General features: G+C 44.0%; 1 protein-coding gene across 2 annotated transcripts; it reads left to right on the top strand.

Moving 5' to 3' along the window:
- The first annotated feature begins 1,337 nt into the window (after positions 1 to 1,337).
- Positions 1,338 to 5,804, top strand: LOC128345790 (mitotic spindle assembly checkpoint protein MAD1-like). 2 transcript variants are annotated; one of them, XM_053298283.1, is made up of 5 exons: positions 1,338 to 1,920; positions 3,014 to 3,089; positions 3,630 to 3,769; positions 4,175 to 4,244; positions 5,070 to 5,804. In XM_053298283.1, exons 1-5 carry the CDS (start codon positions 1,609 to 1,611, stop codon positions 5,111 to 5,113), a joined length of 642 nt encoding a protein of 213 aa, XP_053154258.1. In that variant the 5' UTR covers positions 1,338 to 1,608; the 3' UTR covers positions 5,114 to 5,804. The 2 variants fall into 2 exon arrangements, with proteins under 2 accessions (XP_053154258.1, XP_053154259.1); XM_053298284.1 differs by lacking the exon at positions 3,630 to 3,769 and having other exon boundaries at positions 1,358 to 1,920.
- Positions 5,805 to 21,091: the final 15,287 nt, after the last annotated feature.

The raw sequence follows: 21,091 nt of genomic DNA, 5'->3' as shown, positions 1-21,091 counted from the left end.
AAGGAGCAACATTTGTACATGGAGCTACCTTCAGAATAAGAACTTGCAAAGACAAAAGATCTGGAAGAATTGTGAGTAATAATTGGAGCAACAACTTGAACACAGAACCAGCAAGAGAAAAGAGAAAAGATCTGGAAGGACTATATGTCTACATGTAATAGAACCATGGACATAATTGACCTTCAGCTACACTTTTTTAGTGGTTCCACTCTTGGGCAGATTCCAGATGGTGTCTCTTGGGCTTCAAAAACTGAACTTTGGTATGGTGTCCTTCAGGGCTCTGTATTATCTCTGATGCTGTTTAACATCTACATGAAACCGCTGGGAGAGATCATCAGGAGATTTTGGTGTAGGGTGCTATCCGTATGCTGATGACACCCAAATCTATTTCTCCATGTCAACATCATTAGGAGAAGACATAACCTCCCTAAATGCCTGCCTGTAGGCAGTGATGGGTTGGATGAGAGGTAACAAACTGGAGACTGAATCCAGATAAGACGGAGGTACTTATTGTGCAGGGTCGGAACTCGGGAGATGATTTTGATCTGCCTGTTTTGGATGGGGTCACACTTCCCCGGAAGGAACAGGTATGCAGTCTGGGGGTGCTTCCGGATACAAAACTCTCATTGGTGTCCCAGGTTGAGGCAGTGGCCAGAGGTGCCTTTTATCAGCTTTGTGATTGGGTATGGTGACAGTTTTTCACACAATGCATAATCAACTTGTGGAATTCTCTGCCACAAGATGCGGTGACAGTCACCAACCTGGATGGCTTTAAGAGGGGTTTGGATAGATTCATGAAGGAGGTCTATCAACTGCTACTAGTCGGAGGGCTATAGACCACCTCCAGCCTCAGAGGCAAGATGCCTCTGAATATCTGTTGCAGGGGAGCAACAGCAGGATAGCAAGCATGCCCTCACCTTTTGCCTCTGAGAAGCCCACAGGCATCTGGTCGGCCACTATGTGAAATGGGGTGCTGATCAGTGGAACTTCCAGGTGCAGAAGCAGTCTACCTGTGAGTACCCAATGCCCAGACAAACAGCAGTGGAAGGGGCTGCTTCATGCTGGGGTGTGTGTGTGGGGTGTAGCGGGGGGGAGTTCACAGATCTCCGTTTATGATGAAGTACTAGTGAATTCAGGCCCTTGACCCTTCCACTTAAAAACCCAAAACATCTAGAGGGCGGAGAAAAACCTCCCTTTGCAAGGACCAGAAGACACTGAAGTCTTGACTCCTCGATAGCCTTCTGTCGGTGAGAGATATCTGGAGGGAAAACTCTGCCTCCTCCCCCAATACTGGCAGATGCAATGTGTTTCCTTTTCAGCCACGACTCTTTTTGAGTTTCGGTTTTAGATGCTCTGACGCCTGTGCCTTTTCTTTGATAGGATGCAGGATTTTGAAAGGGAAGGGAAGGGAGGCTCTCTCTCTCTCTCGGGCACTGAGGAAGTCGGGGAGGGCCTGGAGGAGGAGGGAGAGCAGCAGCCAGCTCGGACAGCCAGGGGGACAGGCAGGAGTTTCTCTTCCCCTGCTGAGCCGCCCCAAGCAGTCAGTGCCTGGGAATCCCCGCGACGGTCAGAGAAGCTGCCTACTAGCTCTGCCCCACCACTACAAGCATGGGGAAAAGAGAGAGACGCAGGCTGTGCGAGGTGGTCACCTTCTGCTGCTCTGTGATTTTATTGCTCACTTTCCTGGGCTTATTTATGTGGCAAGCCCTTGGCTTGAGGACATGCCGTGCCCAGCTGCAGAACCAGACGGCCCAGGACCAGGACCCAGAGGTCGCCTCCTTCAGAAAGGACAGGGCAGAGTTGGAGGCAGCAGAGGCCCGGGCCAAGGAGGAGGGAGCCCGGCTGCGGGCCGAGCTGGGAGCCACCAACCGAAGCCTTGGCCAAGCCCAGCAGGGCTGGGATACCTGCCGGAAGCAGCTGGTGAGATGCTCTGGACCCCCTTTAAAGAACAGGCCTGGCCTTCCGAGGAGGCGGCTTGGGGCTAACCTTCCTCTGCCAATTGGGCCAAGGGGCGCCTTTTTCGGGGGTGGGGGCTCTCTTCGGGTTCAGCCCAGCAAAAGCGTCTAGCTGGAGTGTTTTGTGTTCAGACTGTAAGCCCTTTGGGGCAGGGAGCCATCTTCAGGCCCCTCTTGCATTTTGGAACCAGCCCTGCTAACTGGCTCAAGAGCCCCCTTTTCTAAGGTGGGGGGACTCTTCTGTTGGGGGGGGAGAGCAGTTGTCCCTCTTCAGCCCAGCAGGGCATCCCCCCCCCATGGCTGTTTGTGGGGTCCCCCTTGTGTTTCCTTTTGGAGATTGTAAGCCCTTGGGGGACAAGGAACCATTTCCTCATCCCTTTAAACTGCTTTGAGAACTCTTTTCCTTGTTCTTGAGAAGTGGCATCTACTTATTTTAGCATCCATGGGGTTCCCTCCCCGCCACCTCCCTTAGAATGCACATTTTGGGTATTCTTGGCCGTATTCGAATGTTGCAGTATTTATACACTCATCTGCATGAGTAGCAAATGTGGTCCATTTATCTCCGGGCAGCCCAAGGCACCGTGGGTGGCTTCCTTCCCCCTCCCAGCTCTCTTACCTGCACGGCAACCCTGTGAGAAAGCTTGGGCAGAGAGAGACTGCAATTGACACAAATCCACCCAGCGAGATTCATGGCCAAGTGGGGATTTGGGTCTGGCTGTTTTCTATGCTAGTCGGACTTTCGCTTTAACCACTGCACCACGCTGCCTCTCCTAATGGGACAGGACCTGGGGTGAGAAGCGTGCTGAAATGTTCCATCCGGGGAGAATGCGTGCAGAGCACAGTCACTGTTACTAAGTGGGGAGGTCAACTGGGGTCTCCTAGTCCGACACTTGAAGCAGACCGACAGGCCAAGGAGGCGAGATCCCCGGATTGGATGGGACGATTCTGGAGACCCGAGGGGTTGTGGGGGCGAGGCTTTAGCTGGCATCGTTATTGTCCAGAGAAATGGTGTCTTTGGCACAGCTGCCTCTCCCTTTTTGTTTTCCATCTCCCTCCAGAACACCTTGCAAGAAAACATCACGTCCCAGAAGGAAGAAAGCACCCAATGTGAGACTGAGAACCACAAATTCCAAGGTGAGGCAACTCATCTGCCAAGCCAGATCGTTGAGTGTGTAGTGGTCAGTTCCTTCCCAAGTCCTCTCTTGCTTGACCCCCCACTCCAGTAACACCCCTGAAAGTGGAGGCTCCATTTAGCTATCCGAGCCACTGCATTCTGTTTCAGTGAGTTCCACAAGTCAGCAATGCAACACATCATACCACCATTTCTTTTGTGTCCCAAATCTTATTAACTCCCCGAAGCAAACTCTTATGCCTTTATTAAAGCTTTTGTGCTGCCTTTAAACAACAACAAAAACACAACGCGACAGCATCTCTCAGGTGGTTTGCTGCATAGCTTGAAAACAGAAATGTGAATATCCAGATTGAAACATTTGCAAACACATTGACAAAGTTCCATTTGGGTAGGCAACAAAGTCTCAGCACTGGCACGGTTTCATTTCTCAACAACTCCCGAGAGATTGTTTGGAGATTGCTCATCCTGACCTTTTGCATGCTTGGGCTTGTATTTGACCCTTTTCAAGTCGGCTCAGTTCTGCTTACATTGCACTTTTCTAGGCAACTTACATAAGAACATAAGAACAGTCCAGCATCCTGTTTCACCCAGTGGTCCACTTCCTTGCTCTGCTTTCCTGTTGAGTTCAGCTTTACAAAAATCTGCTTCACCACCAGAAACTGCTGTAAAGGAACACACTTATGTGAGCCCAAAGCCTCAGGACGAGAGAGGCCATGTGAGAATGCTGGTGGGGCCGTTTTAGATTTTTGCAGCAGACGCTTGTGTGAGTGGTTGGGTCTGTCTGGTCTCCGTAGGGCCTGAACAGTCCTCAGCAACTAGAGACAGCCCACAGATTCATTGCTTCTGTTCTCCCACCCATCTCAGGTTTTATGCGGGGGGCTTTTTCCAGTCCATTGTTTGCAGTCATAAGTGGTTTTCTCAGAAGTGGGCTGCTGCTCTTCTTCTCACTACCCATAACTCCAGAAACAAGTTTGCAGCTTGTACAGAGAGCAGAATTCACACCCTAGCAGGGGAGGCAAATGAGGGGCAATGGTCCAGGTGAAATGCTTGATCTGGAATCTGACTGGCTCTCGGCTTCCTTTTCCAGAGGAAATCCAACGCCTCCAGCAGAAGGTTTCCACCCAATCGCAGCAGTTGGAAGCTGCCCAGCAGCAACGGTGAGATTAAATAGCATGCATGTACCTCTCTCCTGCTGGTTCGAGTCAAAGGGTCCCTGTGGCCCTTGCTTCCAACAGGGGACAGCTATGTCTCTGGGAAGCTCACAAGTGGGATGCAAAACACTCTATTTCTCCCAGCAACAGGTGCCCAGGGTAGACTGCCTTGACATCTGGAGGTTTCATTCTTAGTTGACAGCCACTAATAGATGGGCCTTCTCTAAATGCCAATCCCTTCTCAGATCCGTCTACAGTAGTGGCATCGTGTAGTTGTAAATCCCACCTTAGAATGCAGAGCCCTGCTGGATCAACATAGAAAGTTGCCTTATACCAAGTCAGACCATCGGTCCATCTAGCTCAGTATTGTCTACCCAGACTGGCAGCAGCTTCTCCAAGATTCCAGGCAGGAGTCTCTCTCAGCTCTATCTTGGGAATGCCAGGGAAGGAACTTGGAACCTTCTGCATGCAAGCAGGCAGGCACTCTTTCTAAAGGGAGTGTCTTCCATTGCTCACACATGTAGTATCCCATTCAAATGCAGACCAGGGCAGACCCTGCTTAGCAAAGGGGGCGATTCATGCTTGCTGCCACAAAACCAACTTGCCTCCCTAACTAGGTCTAGCATCCCGTTTCCAACGGGGGACAGCTCTCAAGAATTCCACAAGCAGGCTATGGCTCTAGCGATGATCCCTCCCCCAAAGTGACAGATCCCTCCATAACTCCCTGGGGATTCATCTGTTCCTCCAAAAAGGAGCATAACAGAAGTGGCCTGTTCACGCTATTGCAGCATCTGCGCCTGCTCCTAACAAACCCTCTCTCTCGTTCCCCAGGCAGCAAAACGAAGCCACAATCAGGGATCTGCAGGAGCAGCTAAATAACGCACAACGAGCAACGAGTGGGTCTACCTTCCACAATCTGAGCCAAGGCCTTTTCCTACTGGTTCTGGCAGGACCTCTCCTTCTCCGCCTTTGACTCCATCGCCACCTTGTGCAAGGGGGGAGACCGCTTGCTTGATTTTTTGAAAACTCTGCTTCACTGGCGTAACTCGACCTCCCCACCGCCCCCACCGCATAATTTTTGGATACTCTGCAAGTGCTCCTCTGCCGAGTCAGCAGCCCCACAGCAACACACTCCAGTTATCCAGCACAACTGCATTTAATGTCCCAGGCTCAAATGTGGTGGTCATCATAATGTGGGTCACTGAGATACGATCCTCCCCATCTCTGACAATTTTTAGAAAGCATTTGAAAACCCACCTCTTCACCCAAGCTTTTTCTGTTCTTTAAAATTTTAAGGTTTTAATTCTTGGAGGATTTTTAAATTTTAAAATTGTTTTAAGTTTTTTTAATATATTTTAACTTGTTTTATACAGTACTATTGTTAACTGTCCAGAGACTAAAGTTTGGGGCAGTGTACAAATGTAATAAATAAAATAATAAATAAATAAATGGAAATACATTGTAAATCTCCTATAATAACCCTTCTGGGAAACCAATACCTTTTTGGTATCTAATAATGCCAATCTTATCAGCCTGCTTGCCACAATAAAGTTTGTATTTTTCTTACGTTTGTGTCCTGGTTCACACTGTGCTGGTGAACACAGCAGTTTGTCCTGTGAAACATGGACAAACTGCCGAAGTGTCCGATTTATTTCCTAGGAGTCGAACCTGAAGCGGTATCCATTTTTCAACCAAGGAAAAATGAGCAGCTAACTCTACAGAGATATCGTGTCTGGTTCTTGAGAAGGATCCAGCACAGGAAATATTACCAGGTAAATTACAGCTTCAACGTATTTGTGCACACACATGCGTCTTTCCAAGAGGAGTTATAGGCCAAGGGTGGCTTCAGAAAGCCGAGATTCTCTCGGAAGACCTTGCTCAGAGATTGGCAATTGGAGTAGATTGTTTCTAAGCAGTGCTGGTGATAATTCAGTTTTGTTCTCTTCCTCTGCCAATACCTCTCCCCAGATAGAACTGACTACCTCTGGGCTAGGCATTCTTCTTTGGGAGCTCTAGGACAGATGTCGTCCGATGTTCTGAGGTCCAGGACCACTGATGGTCTAATTCTGCACAGGCAGAGGTGGATCAATGGGGCAAGAGACGGAAGACATGGTCAGGTACCGGATTAGGCAAGGGCTGTGTTACTGATCTGCTTGGAATGTGCAAGTAGTCTGGGGATGCTTCTGGATCCTAACCTCTCCCTGGTGTCCCAGGCTTTGTAGCAGGTGGCTAGGAGTTGCTTTGTATCAACTTTGGCTGGACGCTTTCCAGACTAGACCCTGCAACGGGGTCAGGACGCATCTCGGAAATGTGCTTCCACACTTCCTGCGTCCTGACTCCGCAGTCCATACGGGGACAGCAGGGTGCTGTTCACATTTCCAATGCCTTGTTTCGAATTTAATGGCTGCAAAACGGAGCTACGACGTCATACATCAGGCATGGAAAAGTTGCTGTTTTGTTGAGTGGTTAGTTGCTGCGAGATTGCTCCCCCTGCTGTTTCCGTTCTGAATGCGACTTGTCCAAACTGAGGCATTTTGTTGCTAATGAGCAGCTAGTCTGGAAAGTGCCCTGACTACTGCAATGCACTCTTTGTGGGGCTGCCTTTGTACCTAGTCCATTAACTGCAGCTGGTACAGGATGCAGCAGCCAGGTTGGTCTTTGGATCATCTTGGAGAGACCAAATTACTCCTGTGTTGAAAGAACTACACTGGCTGCTGATAAGTTTCTGGGCAAAATACAAGGTGCTGGTTATCACCACCCTGAGCCATTTTGGAAGGGCGGTATACAAATCAAATCAAATAAATAACCTACAAAGCTTTCCATTCTCCTCCAACAACAGATGCATTTTTCCACCTAATTATGGACGTTTATTCTTTGGATACTGGTATTCTCATCAATGTTTATGTATAGTCTTAATATAGTTTTTGCATTATCATTGTTTATACTTATATATATTTCTCTATAGTTATTTATCTTGTTATTTATGTTTCTCATATTTATAGCAAGTATATTTATAGTAAGTTTGACATTCTACATTATTCTTTGATTCAGAATCCATAAAATCCATTTTGAGCTAGTTGTATATGGTTTTATTTTTCTTCTTCCCACATGGTTTTTTCATTTGCGTTTTTTTATTATAAACCAGCCAGAGACATAGGTTTGGGGTAGTAAATACATTGGTTACATAAGTATTGTTCAAGGGATTTCATCTGCCAAGTTTGGGACAGGTTGCCCCAAGGGGACCCTCTTCAAGACATCTGGACACTGCCCAACGGCTTCTGAAACTCATGGTAGCAAGCAACACTTCCAGTAGGCAGGCCAAAGGGAGCAGCCCAGGCAGGCAGGCAGGCCTGGACCCCCCAGTTGGGACAGCCCAGCACGGAGGAGCAGTCCAAAGGACTCTTGTCTGAAGCTGGGTCCGTCTTGTTCTAGTATCTCCAGCTCTCTTTTGGATACACTTTGGAGAGTTGCCTTCTCCCAGGGTTCCGGTGCCAGTCTTTTGCAGCTGTCCCAAGAACTCTCTTTTCCTCCATGCATTTGATCAGCAGTGTGTGTGTTTTTAAATCTTGCTTTGCCAACTATTTGCTCTCTCTGTGACTGACTATTTGATCTGATGCTTTCAGTGCAGCTCTTTAAGAGTGGCCTTGAGTACTTGTTTTCCCCAAGAAGAGGCAGGATATAAATTCCTGGAGATCACGATTCACTTATTTCTAAGCAGGTTCTGGATACGGACTTCCTCATCTGGGGAGAGAAATCTAGACAGAGTGACACAGGAACTAGATTTCTAGTTGCTTGCTAACACACCCTTGAAGGCTCATCTAAAGCAAAAATAAAAATAAAAATAAAATAGCCATTCTGCAAAAGCATCCAGAGCCTGACGGTAGGGACAAGTTATATATTTTTGCTAAGAGATCAGCAATTTCACATTTGAATTCTTTCAGGAACTCTTGGGTGGATGCCATCTGGCCCTGGAATTTGTTAATTTTCAGTTTTTCAAGACTGTTTAGAACATCTTCCCTTGTCACCACAAAATTGGCCCAGTTCTTCAGCCTCCAGGCCTGAGAAGTTGGTGTCTGGAGTGAAAACAGATTTCGACTTCTCTGCAGTCTCTTTATCCTATCTTAATAATCCCTTTCACACCCTCATCATCTAAGGAGCCAACCGCCTCCCTGGAAGGTTTTCTGCTTCCGATATATTCAAACAAGTTTGTTATTCTTCTTTGACACTTCTAGCTCAAAAGTTTCTCGAACTTTTTGCATCCCTTATTGTCTCCTTGCATTTCTTTTGCCCGAGTTTATCTTCCTCTGTTCTCGACAGGTCTATCAGTGCCTACTAGTCTGAGGACTATAGGTCAGCCTCCAAGGCAGCCTCCAACGCATAATCCATTTGTGGAATTCTCTGCTACAAGATGCGGTGACAGCCAACAATCTGGATGGCTTTAAGAAGGGTTTGGATAACTTCATGGAGGAGAGGTCTATCAACGGCTATTAGTCAGAGGGCTATAGGCCACCTCCAGCCTCAAAGGCAAGATACCTCTGGTTACCAGTTGCGGGGGAGTAACAGCAGGAGAGAGGCATGCCCTCAACTCCTGCCTGTGGTTTTGAGCGGCATCTGGTGGGCCATTGTGCAGAACAGGATGCTGGACTAGATGGGCCTTGGGCCTGATCCAGCAGGGCTGTTCTTATGTTCTTAAGATGTTTCTAACTACCATTTGCACGGGAGTAGCAGTAACTCTTGCCTGTGGGCTTCTCAGAGGCATCTGGTGGGCCACTATGTGAAAAAGGATGCAGGACTAGATGGGTTTCCTTGGGCCTGATCCAGCAGGGCTTTTTTTGTTATGTTATTTGGTCAGGACTTCCATTCTCTGAAGCAAGTCTTCTCCCATTCATAGCTTCCCTGAATATTTGTTAGCCCTGGTGGCATCCTCTGGAACTTGATAGTACCCTTCCTCCTTAGTATATTTTCCAACTGAGCTTCTGTTATTGTGAGAAGCAGCAAGCAATTCTCAAGCAAGTATGGTCCTTGACTTTCACCCAGTATCTGCCCAACACTATAATGGAAGGCAGTGAAGTGGGCAAGATTAATCAGCAAGAGCATTAGTGGCTTTGATAAGGTTACTGGCTAAGCTGATGCATGGTGTCAGTGTGCAATGCTTGCCAGCAGGGCAATACAAATCTCACTAGCAAACTGAGCTGATGCAGTGTTGATGTACTGGTTGGTTTGGGGATAGAAATCCTCTGATCTTAACATTTTATTTCATGATGCTTCACGCCCTGGATTTTTTTGATTCCTACATTTTTGGGTGGGCTGGGGAGAGAGTGTGGTGCCACCACGAGTGTGTATGTGTTTTGCTGCCCCCTTTGCAATCAAACCTGATAGGACTCTGCTGCTTGCTCCTGCAGGTATAAAGGAAGGGCGGGGCAGCAGAGGCTGTGCGGTGCCAAGTGTGATGCTCAGGGCCCACCTGGAGGCCCTGTTATCTTTGTGTGGAAGAACTTGAAGGAACAGGTGTGGGGAAGCCTATCACTACCTCTGTTACCACTTCCAGTGGAGAGGATACCCCTGAGGACTGGAAAGTGTAGCTAAACTCACACAGCCCAAGTCCTGTCCGGAGGAAGTGGGTAAAACCCCTGAAGTTCAGCACAGTTCTTGGGACTCATCCAATATTGTGTTTTTCGGGGGACTGTGCTAACAGGACTCTGTGGTATTAACCAAACAAGCTCATAAATCAGTGGGGATTGTACCAAATGTTGCTTCTTCTGCACCAGAAAGACAATCACGCCAATTACAATTTACTCAGGTTTTTTTTACATCTGTGGCAGCAGCAGTGGGTACTGAAACCCTATCCTCATGCCCACCTTTGGACTGCTCTGTGAATCTGAAAAATAAATCACCAAAAGCTCAGTCTAGAAGTATCATCCCTAATTTTGGCCTTTGAGTTAGCTTTGTCAGAAAAGGCAGGTGGTATGAAGCAATACACATCCACCCCCAAAAAATATTTCTTGGAAGACTTGATAAGAGACACCGCTAACCGTGTTGGTCTGCACTCCAAGGAAAAAAAGGGGATCTCATCGACAAATAAGTCACCCATCATCCAGCAGATTCAGATTATAAGAGGAAATCAAATTCAGATTATAAAAGAGTAATCAAGGACCTGGAGTGTATCAAAACTTTCCTGAGTGTAATGGACTGTTAACTATTTGGGTCGCAATCTATAAAAACCTCTACATGGGTTGCAAATCGGCTACCACAAAAGGTGGATGTTCCTAGCGATGGGTTCTCAAGCAAAAATTTGCAGGCAGGTATGAAGTGAAAGAACATTGTGGGTAGGAAAGTGAAGTATGGTAACAAGGTAAAAAAGCAAATATATTCAATGTACAGTCAAGAAAAAAGTTTAAAATATAAGAAAATGAACTTTAGGTTTTTGATCTGTTAGAGGCAGATACTTATACTGGTGGCTAGAATTCTGCTCTGAAAACAGAAAAAGGTTAGTAATGATAGCTACGTGATGAAACAAATCCATTAAGGTATGACCCCAAAAATAGGGTTCATGAGTCTGAAAAGCAGGAGTTTTGAGATGATCATTCCAGTAGAAACAGAACACTTAAGATCCAAACCACAAACAGAACCCATTGTGGTGGGTCCCTCTTGTGAGGACAGTTGGAATTTAGTACTGGCTTGTTATAAATTTGTTTTAAATAACTATCCTAAACCCAAGTGATTATTCACACAGGTCAACATAAGTCTTTTACATCTTAGACACAATTTTGCCTGGGCAATTCTGACTGATCTTGGAATAGAATATGTATATTATAATGGAATTAGTGCCCATGCAGTGAAAAAAGTGAGACTATGACTAAATGTAAAGACTAAACTAATGAAAATGAGTACAGCAACCAGCCTCAGAATTGATAATGAAGACAGTGAATTGGTGGATAGCTTCTGCCTTTTAGGGTCGACCATCAACAATAAAGGATCCAGCAGTCAAGAAATACGCCACAGACTAGCACTTGATAGGGTTGCAATGAAGGCCTTGGAAAGGATATTAAAATGCCGTGATATGTCTATACCTACAAAGATAAGAATCATTCAGACAATGGTTTTTCCCGTGACACTATAGATGCAAATGCTGGGCTTTGAAGCAGCAAGATAGAAAACGTATTGACACTTTTGAATTTTGATGCTGGAGAAGGCTTTTGAGGAGACCAGGGACAGCCAGGAAAACAAACCAATGGATCCTAGAACAAACCAATCCAGAATTTTCACTCGAGGCACAAATGACCAGGCTCAAACTATCATACTTCGGACACATTCTGTGAAGACCCAGCTCCCTTGAGAAGTCTATCATGCTGGGAAATGTTGAAGGAAAGAGAAGAAGAGGATGACCAGCAGCAAGGTGGATGGACTCGATTAAGACATCAATGAATGCACCACTGAGAGGCCTTAAAGGCCAAGTTGAAGACAGATCATCCTGGAGAGAATCTATCTTTGTGGTCGCTAAGAGTCGACATTGACTTGACAGCACTTAATCAATCCATGTTTACTTTCACTGACTGGGTAAAAGCTGTCTTCTGATATGGGAGATTTGCATTGCTGGAGAATGATGTAGTTATGTCTGGAGTTTGAGAATGTGTGACATGTGTGGCATGATCAGAAAAGAGGATATTATATTTGCAAGTTGTTATTTGTAACTCAGTAACTCAGCTTTGCCTGCTGTGTTTGCTGTGAGCGGATCCTTGATACTTGAGGACCTTATCTCCTTGTTTGAAGTAGCTGTTAGACATTGTGTTGAGCTCTGCATATTCTGCTGTGTGTATTGTATTGTAGGGTAGATAAGACTGCTATGCGAAAACGAATGTATTACCAAATATGGAGTGGAACTTTCCTGAACTTTCCTGAAAGTATGTGAACTTTTCTATACCATGATTGGCTAAATGTTGATACCAAGGGGTGGAGAAAAATCTTTATAAACTCTTGTTAGTCTGTAAGAGGCACGCTCCCTGGATTTTCGCCAAGAGGCACCGGGGGTTGTCCTCAGCGCTGAGAAATAAACCTTTGTCTCTTTCACTATCCGTGTCAATGGTCATTTGCTCAGGTAACAAATGTGGCCCCTCCTTACCCAATGTGTGCAAGCTTGGCCTCATGGCCACCCACAAAAGAGTCTTTGGAGGTGAGAGCTGGTCAAGATCAAATTGATTTTGTAGACCCTGATGCTCCCCTAATTTGTCTTCACTCCCAGAGAAACAAGGTCAATTTACACCATAAAAAACCCTTCCAACTGTTCTCAGCAAGGGCTGGAATGGAGATTCAGCCTGAAGAGAAAAGCTCTCCTAGATTCGTTCTATGCACACAAGATGATATATAAGGAGACTTGAAAACTTGAGGAAAAAACTTGCGCTATCTGTTCAGGATTCGAGTGATCTTGAGATAGAACGGGCTCGGGCACTGGATGAAGGCACACCACAAACGAGGGAGAGAGAAGTTTTCTTTTATAAAAGGTGGCAGGGGATGGAAGAGATACTTCCGGTTGTTTATTTGGTGATATTGACCAGAATAATGCTGTTGCTAGTTTGCCAGGAAAAGGAGATCAAACACTCTTTTTACCATCTTCAGATGTTAAAAATTCCCTGTGTTTCTAACAATTTTGTTAGGAAATGCCAGAAAAGTTTAAGGAAATATGGGATCAAGGTAAATATAGTTCGTTCAACCACTGAAAGCTTGAAACAGTTGATCCAGAATATGCAACAAAAAGTGTGACGCTAAAGCCTGGGGAAGATAATTGCAAGCAGAAAGGAGTTGTCTATAAAAGCCCTTGTGGAGAATGTTTGAAAGCTACATAGGGGAAACAGAAAGACACCTGGTCACCAGATTCAAAGAACACCTAGCAGATTCAAAATTCATAAACAGGGGGAAACCATGGTCAATATATATGAAAAACATAATGGAACAGCAGTACCTCTCAAAGTAAGCATTTTGGGACCTGGACATTGTACACTTAAAAGATAGATAAGGGAAGCATTATATTTGGATAAACTACAGCCAGAGGTTAATGGAAAAGAAGAAATGAGAGAAATCTTAAAGTACATAGGTTATTCAAGGGTGCAAACATTTGTGCCATACCCTCCTTCCTCCAGGCCCATTCTCTGTGTGTCAGTGATAACCAGGTACAGCTGTGAGTCATCAACCTTCTCTCCTCCCATTTGTTATGTATTACCCAGGTGTTTTAATTTGATTGGGGGAAGTCTTGGATATAAGTGTGGATTTTAAACAGTGGGATATAGAACACTGAAGCTGATGTATATACATCAAAATGTCTGCTCTTTGTTGCAATTCCCTCTGCTTTAATTTATGTAATAAAAAAAGGTCTGGAGGGAAATATTGTAGCACATCTTCAGATAGCCTTAATAAACCAGCAGTGTTAACCAAGTTACCAGGTTATTCAAGGCAGAGAACAATTGTTCTAGTATAAACAAACACAGATGGAGGAAGGTCATTCAAATTTTGCCAACACAGAGTTTTGATGAAAGTAGACTAAGGGTTCTTAGGTATGGGTGTGGGCCCAGGAGAGGAAAAAGACAATCAGGTGATCAGGGACAGATAAAAATTCATTTGAACTGACATCTGGAGCCCAAGAATCCATATTTAATAGGCTCTCCTGCAGCTGATCAACAAGAAAGCAAAACAGAGATGCACAAAGCTCAAAATGCAGTCTCCGGGGTAACTGGCAGGAGACTCATTGGTATGCTTATGGAATACTGCTGAGTGGAGGCCAAAGTTCGCGATGATGTTCTGATCGAGTGCTTGTCTAAATATGAAGCAATATAACTACAAGCAACCTGGCTTACGGAATGAGATTCTGCCTGGGTTTAGGACCTGGACCAAGGCAACCTGGAGAGAGGTAAACCTATCCGTGGCTTAGCTATCTTGGCTAAAGGAGGGCTTGGGTGGCCAGGAGAACTGCTTTGTCCACAGTCTAACCTTTTGGCAGGAAACTGTCACAGATAAACACAGTTCTGGATTAACCTGGCCTTCCTGCTGACCGGAAAGGAGCCATTTTCTTGTCAAAACTACTATTAGACCCCTCTGAGTTTGTGAACTCTGCACCAGTTTTTCAGTTTGAGTACCAAGACTACTGATAAGGACCAATCTGACTTTTATTAGGAGAAAGAGTGTGAATAAGCCAAACAATTTCTGTTTCTACTCGACAACATTTAAGAGATTGAATAATATAAACTAAATAATTGTTTTCAATTAGGAGCTATTGAGTGGTAGTGTTTTCAATATTAAATGGAGTGCTCTGAATCACACACAGAGAGAAGCAATTGAAATAATGAGCTGGCCGCTGTTTTAAACAGCCAGTCCCATGGCTGTGCTGTCTAAAGACTTTTGAAACTTTTAAAGTTATCTAGAAAAGCAAATATGGTGCCAGTCTTTCTAAAAGACTAAAAATGTCTGAGAAGCCAGGAGATATTAATAGCCATTTTTTATGCATACTAGAGCCAGCCTTTGGGGGCCGCGAAGAAAGAGAGAGGGGCAGTTTTTCAAATCTTGATTATGGATTGCTTAATTTCAGAACAGTTCAATTACACAACAGCAATGAATGTACCAAGAGACCTGAAAGGCCAAGTTGAAGACAGATCATCCTGGAGATAATCTATCTATGTGGTTGCTAAGAGTCGACACTGACTTGACCACACTTAATCAAAATCAGAACAGAGGGAAGTAAAATTCTCCTTTGACATCCTTTTGTAGCCACAGTTTGGGAGATTTGGATTTAATGGAAAAATTACTGAAGCAAGAGAAGCTTGTAGAAAGGAAAATGTGCTAGATACTAACTCTATTCTCTAGTGGTCACCGGAGTCCATTCAAGAGGTTAAGTTGATAAACCTCTTGATAATACCTATTTCAGTTATTGAAAAGAGAGGGGGGGAAAGACCCCCAGGGAAGGATTTCCTCTCTCCCTAAATCTTTAAAAGTAGTTTGGATTGGTTGGCCCCATTTCTGGCAGCTCTGTTTTCCTGTATAAATACAGGTTGTATTCCAAAAAGGTTGAAAACCTAGTATTGTAGTTCTGATATATAAAGCAAGAGAACCAGCAGGAACCTATGGATTATAGACCTATTAGTCTGATATTGCTGCCAAAATCTATGCCAGATACATCCTCATAAGCTTGAAAGTTGGACAGATGGCAATGACCTTTGGGTTCAAGAGCAGGTGAGTTTAAGGAAAGGATTATTAACCATTAACCATAGATAACAGTTTTGTCTTACCTCACCTGATATCAAAACACACATCTAAAGCTTTTCACAGCTTTTATTGATCTATGTGCAGCTTTTGATTCAATGAACTGGGGGCACTTGTGGGAGAAATGATCAAATACTAACAGACATGAGACTTTTACTGTCAATTTTACTGGCCACTGTTGGGTTTTTTTTCACCTACTCCGTTCTGTGTTCTGGGTGCGTAGTTAGAGTTAGGTCGGCCACAATGGCAGTAACCGTGCGGGCGGGGTGGTAATTTGAGGGTTAGAATATCGGTGAGCACCCTTGGATAAGTAAAAGGGTGATTGGTTAATCGCTCCTTTGTGGCCTGTGCGGCACGGGGAAAATGATTGCCATGAAACCTGCTTCAGGACTTCTCCAACCTTTGGGCTGCGTGATCCGGGGTGGACGAATGCCTAGAAGTATCCAGATCCTCTCTTACAGAAGGGGGGTTGGCTTTGAAGGAATTGAGTGGGGCGTAGCTGCCCATTCCCGAGCCAGGGTGTGTCGCCCAGTAGGGTGATGGGTAGGACTTCAGAGTTCTGACCTGCTTCTATTGGCCCGCACTGTTCTCTAAGGGTGATTAATCACCTGGTGTTCCAGTCTGCCATGCTTTGTGTAATAGTTAATAAAGTTGTGGCCCTTTTCATCCATATTAAGTCTGCGTGTCTTCTTGAGCTGGGGTTTGGGGACAATGTTTAATTCTTGTTTTAAAATGTTTTTAAATTGTTAATTGCTGTGTTATTGTTTTTAATTGGTTTTAGCTTTTCATTGTTTTACAAGTTTGTTTTAATTGTAAACCGCCCTGAGCCATTTTTGGAAGGGCGGTATATAAATCAAATAAATAAATAAATTAAGGCTCACACACATGCCTGAGGGTGCATACAGGCACTAATTGGGCCCTAACTCAAGAAATCCCTACAAATGAGTGCATCAAGGTTGCAAAGAATTGGTGAGCAAGCAGGAGAGAGCGAGCGGCCGCCTGAGTAAAGATTTTTTCTGTGGAAAAGGCATCGTCCGTGATATAAAGAGACATATCAGTGAATATTTGCCCATGAGGAAGCGGGGTTACCTCAAAACTGGCCCAGAGCCCAGGTGCCTGTTGGCTTTGGTACTTCCATTGATTGCATCTGCTTTCTTACTTGAGACACTTATACTGGTGGAGTGGGCATTTCGACACAACATATTGTTATCTTTATTTGAAGATATTCATCATTCTAGCATGTGTTGAATCTTCAGAGTCCCCTTCGACAGTGGTTCACACCAGCAAGCATGGACATTGGTAGACATTCTTTACAGTAACTTTATTTGCCATCTCTGTTGCATGCTTATTGTTCATTGTTTATTTTCATTTATTGTTGTTACCTTCATAGTGTTGTAATCTTTTCACAATTTAAGTTTTGATTTATACTTTATTATTAAGATTTTTATGCCACCCTTCCAAAAGGCTCGGGGTGGTTTACATTAAAATGTTTCAGTTTACATATTTTTTGGCATCTTCAGGGGAGGCAATTTTTTCATAGCACTCTTTTTAGAGAGTCCTAGTTATTTACAACATAGTTGTATTTTTCAGGCTTTTCACCACTAGCCTGACACGGGGGATTTCTTTGTTTCTGTGTTTCTTGCCCTATGCTAAGAAAAGGTTTAGTACCTACTGTAAAGAAAACAATTTGGCAATTAATGCTAAATCCAAGGTTGTGATTTTTGGCAAGAAAGGGGTCTTACATAAGTGGTTCCTGAACAACAAGTATACACATACACACACACACACACACACACACACACACACACACACACACACACACCAGGCAAAATCCTATTGCTACTTTCAAGCAGCCTTTTCTGCCTTCTCAAAGCCCACTTCTCTAGCTGTGATCTGCCGCATGTTTCTAATCATTAAACAAAAACTTTTAAACTGTCCTGAACCATTTTGGAAGGGTGGTAGAAAAATTGAATGAGTGAATGAATGAATGAATATCCATGCTCAGTAAGGCCAGTTTTAAAGGTTTTCTGTGCCAGAGCCATTCCAATGTTATCCTATGGTGCAGAAATGTGGGGTTTTACCAATGCTTTGACACTTGAATTTAGACACTTTTTGTGCATGGTTTGCAGAGTAGCTAAATCTATACCAGCCATATACATATATCTATACATATCAGAATGTGTATCTATTGGACCAAAACACTGCAAGTGGGTCAAGATAGACTCTGCAAGTTGTGCCTTGAAAAACAGAGCAGATCAGCTCTTGGAAATTCATGGCTTCCAACCCTTATAAAAATTTGGGGCTACGAGCGAGCTAAGCTTGTTCTCAAGCAGAGGATACTAGATGTGGCTCATCAAGAACCACACACTTATTTGTCTGATAGATCTGTGCATGGTCTGTCCTTATTTGAGGTACTACCTGCTAGATATTTCAATTCACTTGTGGTTCCCAAATAGGGGAGAATATCCTTTTTAGCTCATTTCAATCCATTCCATCTGTGGTATAGAGGACAGGTACAACCCTGAAGGCTTTTAATTGAAATCTAAATTAATGTGTGTTTTTTAATGAATTTTAACTGGTTTATATTGTTTTATGTTATAATGTGTACCCCACCTGGAGATTTCTATATCAGGCTGTATAGAAATACAATAAACTAACATTTTAATGTATTCTCTCTCTTTTCTGGTCAGTGACCAAATAAAGATATATACCTGTACCTTTATAAAACAGTATTGCACCCTGGCTTTTCAGTTCAGGCACTGAGCACGGGTGGATTTGAAGCGCGGTGGTTGAACAGATTGGGAGCGCGGAGAGAGCGGCAAGCTGAGGAGAACTGACTGAGCCTATTGTGAGTGCCTCCCTTGGCGAGCATCAAGGCTTTTATTCCCCATCATCATGGAGGCGCCTTCTCCACAGCACCTGGAGATGCTAAAGTACAGCGAGCTGCAGTGCCTGGCAAAAGTAGTGGGGCTGAAGGCCAACCTGAAGGCAGACAAGTTATTAAAGGCATTGAAGCAGCACTTCCAAGAGTCAGTACAGGAAAATGGTAGTATGGTCGGAAGTTCTCTGCCTTGGAACTTGGAAGGCTCACGAAAATGGCTTGGAACAAAGAGGAAGAAGATATGCTGGCCTTGGGCCGAAATAAACCAATGCATACAAGCCCTAAATGGTTTGGGCCCGGGGTATTTGAGGGACCACCTGCTCCCAAGGGTTGCTGCCCGCTTGACTAGGATATCTGAGGGGGCCCTGCTCCGGGTGCCGACAATGAGGGAGGCCCGGCTGTCGTGCACTCGGGACAGGGCCTTCTCTGTTGCTGCCCCTAGACTCTGGAATGCTCTCCCAGTGGCCATTCGTTCCTCGGACTCCATCACAGCTTTTAGAAAGCTTTTAAAGACTTGGCTTTTTACCCAGGCTTTTACATAATCGTCTTTTACTGCTGTTCTTGTGTGTTTTTAACTGTTGTCTTGTTTTTATGCTTGTTTTTAGCTTGATGTTTTTACTGCTTTTTGCTGTATGTTTTTAATTTTTGTAAACCGCCTTGGGGTTTTCTTTCAACGAAAGGCGGTATAAAAATGTAAAAATAAATAAATACAAAGAGGAAGAAGATGTTTTTATAAAGCTATTGGGCAATAGTCAATTGCCATTCTATGAATTGTAGTTGACTAGGAGTTACCATACAATTCCTAGAATCACAGAATTGTAATTGACTGTGGCATTGTATATTCTCATGTGGGGTGGGGGCAGGATGGGAGGAGGACCCAAATACCAGTATGGGAAAAGAGTGGCCTTTTGCAGCAAACCTTTGGAAAGAGCTTCCTGATAGACCAGGCTAGGAAGACCAGGCCTATCAGGGAGGAGAGCTGGTCTTGTTGGTGTAGGCCTGAACCAGACCGAAGCCATGTTACCTTTCATATATTCTGTCTGTATAAGGGGGACCTAGGGGATTCCTTATAAGGAGTTGCTTTTCTGTGCCAAGGAGGGCCAGGAGAGACTAGATAAGAAGGTGATGAGGTATTCACCTAAAAGAATACATGCACAGAAGTTAGCTGGAAATTTACAGAAAGTTCAGACAAAGGAAAGGGGCAGTACCTATGCACCATCTCCTAGGCTATAAATATGTCATGCTTGTAAATGATCGGGGTCTTGGACTTGAGCGTGAGCTATCCGAGACCTTTGCTACTATAGAGCAAATAAAGGCTTTAAATCCTTCTTGGCTGGTGAAGTGTTTTGGCTACTGACCCAGAAAAGAACCTCTCTTTGTTGGGGTACAACATTGTGGCAGCAAGCATGACTTGTCCCCTTAGCTAAGCAGGGTCTACCCTGGTTACATTTGAATGGGAGACTAGAAGTGTGAGCCCTGGAAGAGATTCCCCTCAGGGGATGGAGCCGCTCTGGGAAGAGCTGAAGGTTCCCAGTTCCCTCCCTGGCAGCATCTCCAACGAAATAGGGCTGAGAAAGAAACTCCTGTCTGCAGCCTTGGAGAAGCCACTGCTGCCAGTCTGTGAAGACAATACTGAGCTAGATAGACCAAGGTCTGACTCAGTATCTGGCAGCTTCCTATGTCCTATATCACTCTTGGAAATGCTTCAAGGGTGGTTTTTAAACCAAAGGTTTTAGACATGAGTGCCCAAAGTGATATAGCTGCCCTTACAGCCTCAAGAACCGTAAATAAGGATAAGACAAAAGGTATTAATTAAAAATATGAAGAAGGTATTGAAAAGTTTGTTTTGAGATCTAGTTTCAATGTGGAAAAAAGGTAAAATATCTAGGAGTTACTCTTACAACAAATAATGCCTTATTATTTCAAAATAATGATATTAAAACCTGGAAGGAAATAAAGACAGACTTATGTAGATGGAATAGATTGAATTTATCGTTAAGTGGAAGAATTTCTGTTATCAAAATGAATGTTCTTCCTAAAATGCTATATTTCTTCCAAACAATACCAATAATAAATACAATGCCAATTTTTGATCAATGGCATAAAGACGTAAAGAACTTTATTTGGCAGGGCAAAAAACCAAGAATAAATTTTAAAAACCTAACGGATGACAGGAAGAGAAGAGGATTTGAGTTACCAAATTTTAAGTTATATTTTGAAGCAATATGCCTAAGCTGGATGACAGAATGGATTACATTAAAAAATCCAAGACTGTTAGTTTTGGAAGGATTTGATATAAGATATGGCTGGCATGCATATCTATTTTATGATAAGGTAAAAATAAATAAAGACTTCTTAAATCATTATGTTAGAAAAAGCTCATATATGGTATGGATGAAAAACAAATTTGTGTTACAGCCAAAAATTCCACTTTGGGTATCTCCACTGGAAGTTGTATCTAGAAAATAGAAAAATATGCAACAGATATGGCCTACCTATCGACAACTTCTTGTTCCCCAAGGTGTGAAATACAAACTTAAAAAACTAGATCTTATGCAGGACTAGAATATCTCATGGTTTCAGTATCATCAGATTAACGCCTTATTCAAGCAAGATTGCAAAAAGGGTTTTAATCAATCAGAGTCAGAATTTGAACAACAGTTGTGTGACAAGGAAGACAAACTAGTCTCTAGGATGTATGATCTGATTATTGGAAGATACGAGAACA

Source organism: Hemicordylus capensis, chromosome 2, assembly GCF_027244095.1.
Source record: "Hemicordylus capensis ecotype Gifberg chromosome 2, rHemCap1.1.pri, whole genome shotgun sequence".
Lineage (NCBI taxonomy): Eukaryota > Metazoa > Chordata > Lepidosauria > Squamata > Cordylidae > Hemicordylus > Hemicordylus capensis.
The sequence above is the reverse complement of the archived record's forward strand: the minus strand, read 5'-3'. Positions and strand labels throughout refer to the sequence as shown.

Bases quoted from the DNA above. Each gene is read 5' to 3' on its own strand.
- LOC128345790 (XM_053298283.1), top strand. From the start codon at position 1,609: ATGGGGAAAAGAGAGAGACGCAGGCTGTGCGAGGTGGTCACCTTCTGC. The intron at 3,090-3,629 runs GTGAGGCAACTC...GCACTTTTCTAG, and splicing joins TGAGAACCACAAATTCCAAG to GCAACTTACATAAGAACATA. The intron at 3,770-4,174 runs GTGAGCCCAAAG...TTCCTTTTCCAG, and splicing joins CTGTAAAGGAACACACTTAT to AGGAAATCCAACGCCTCCAG.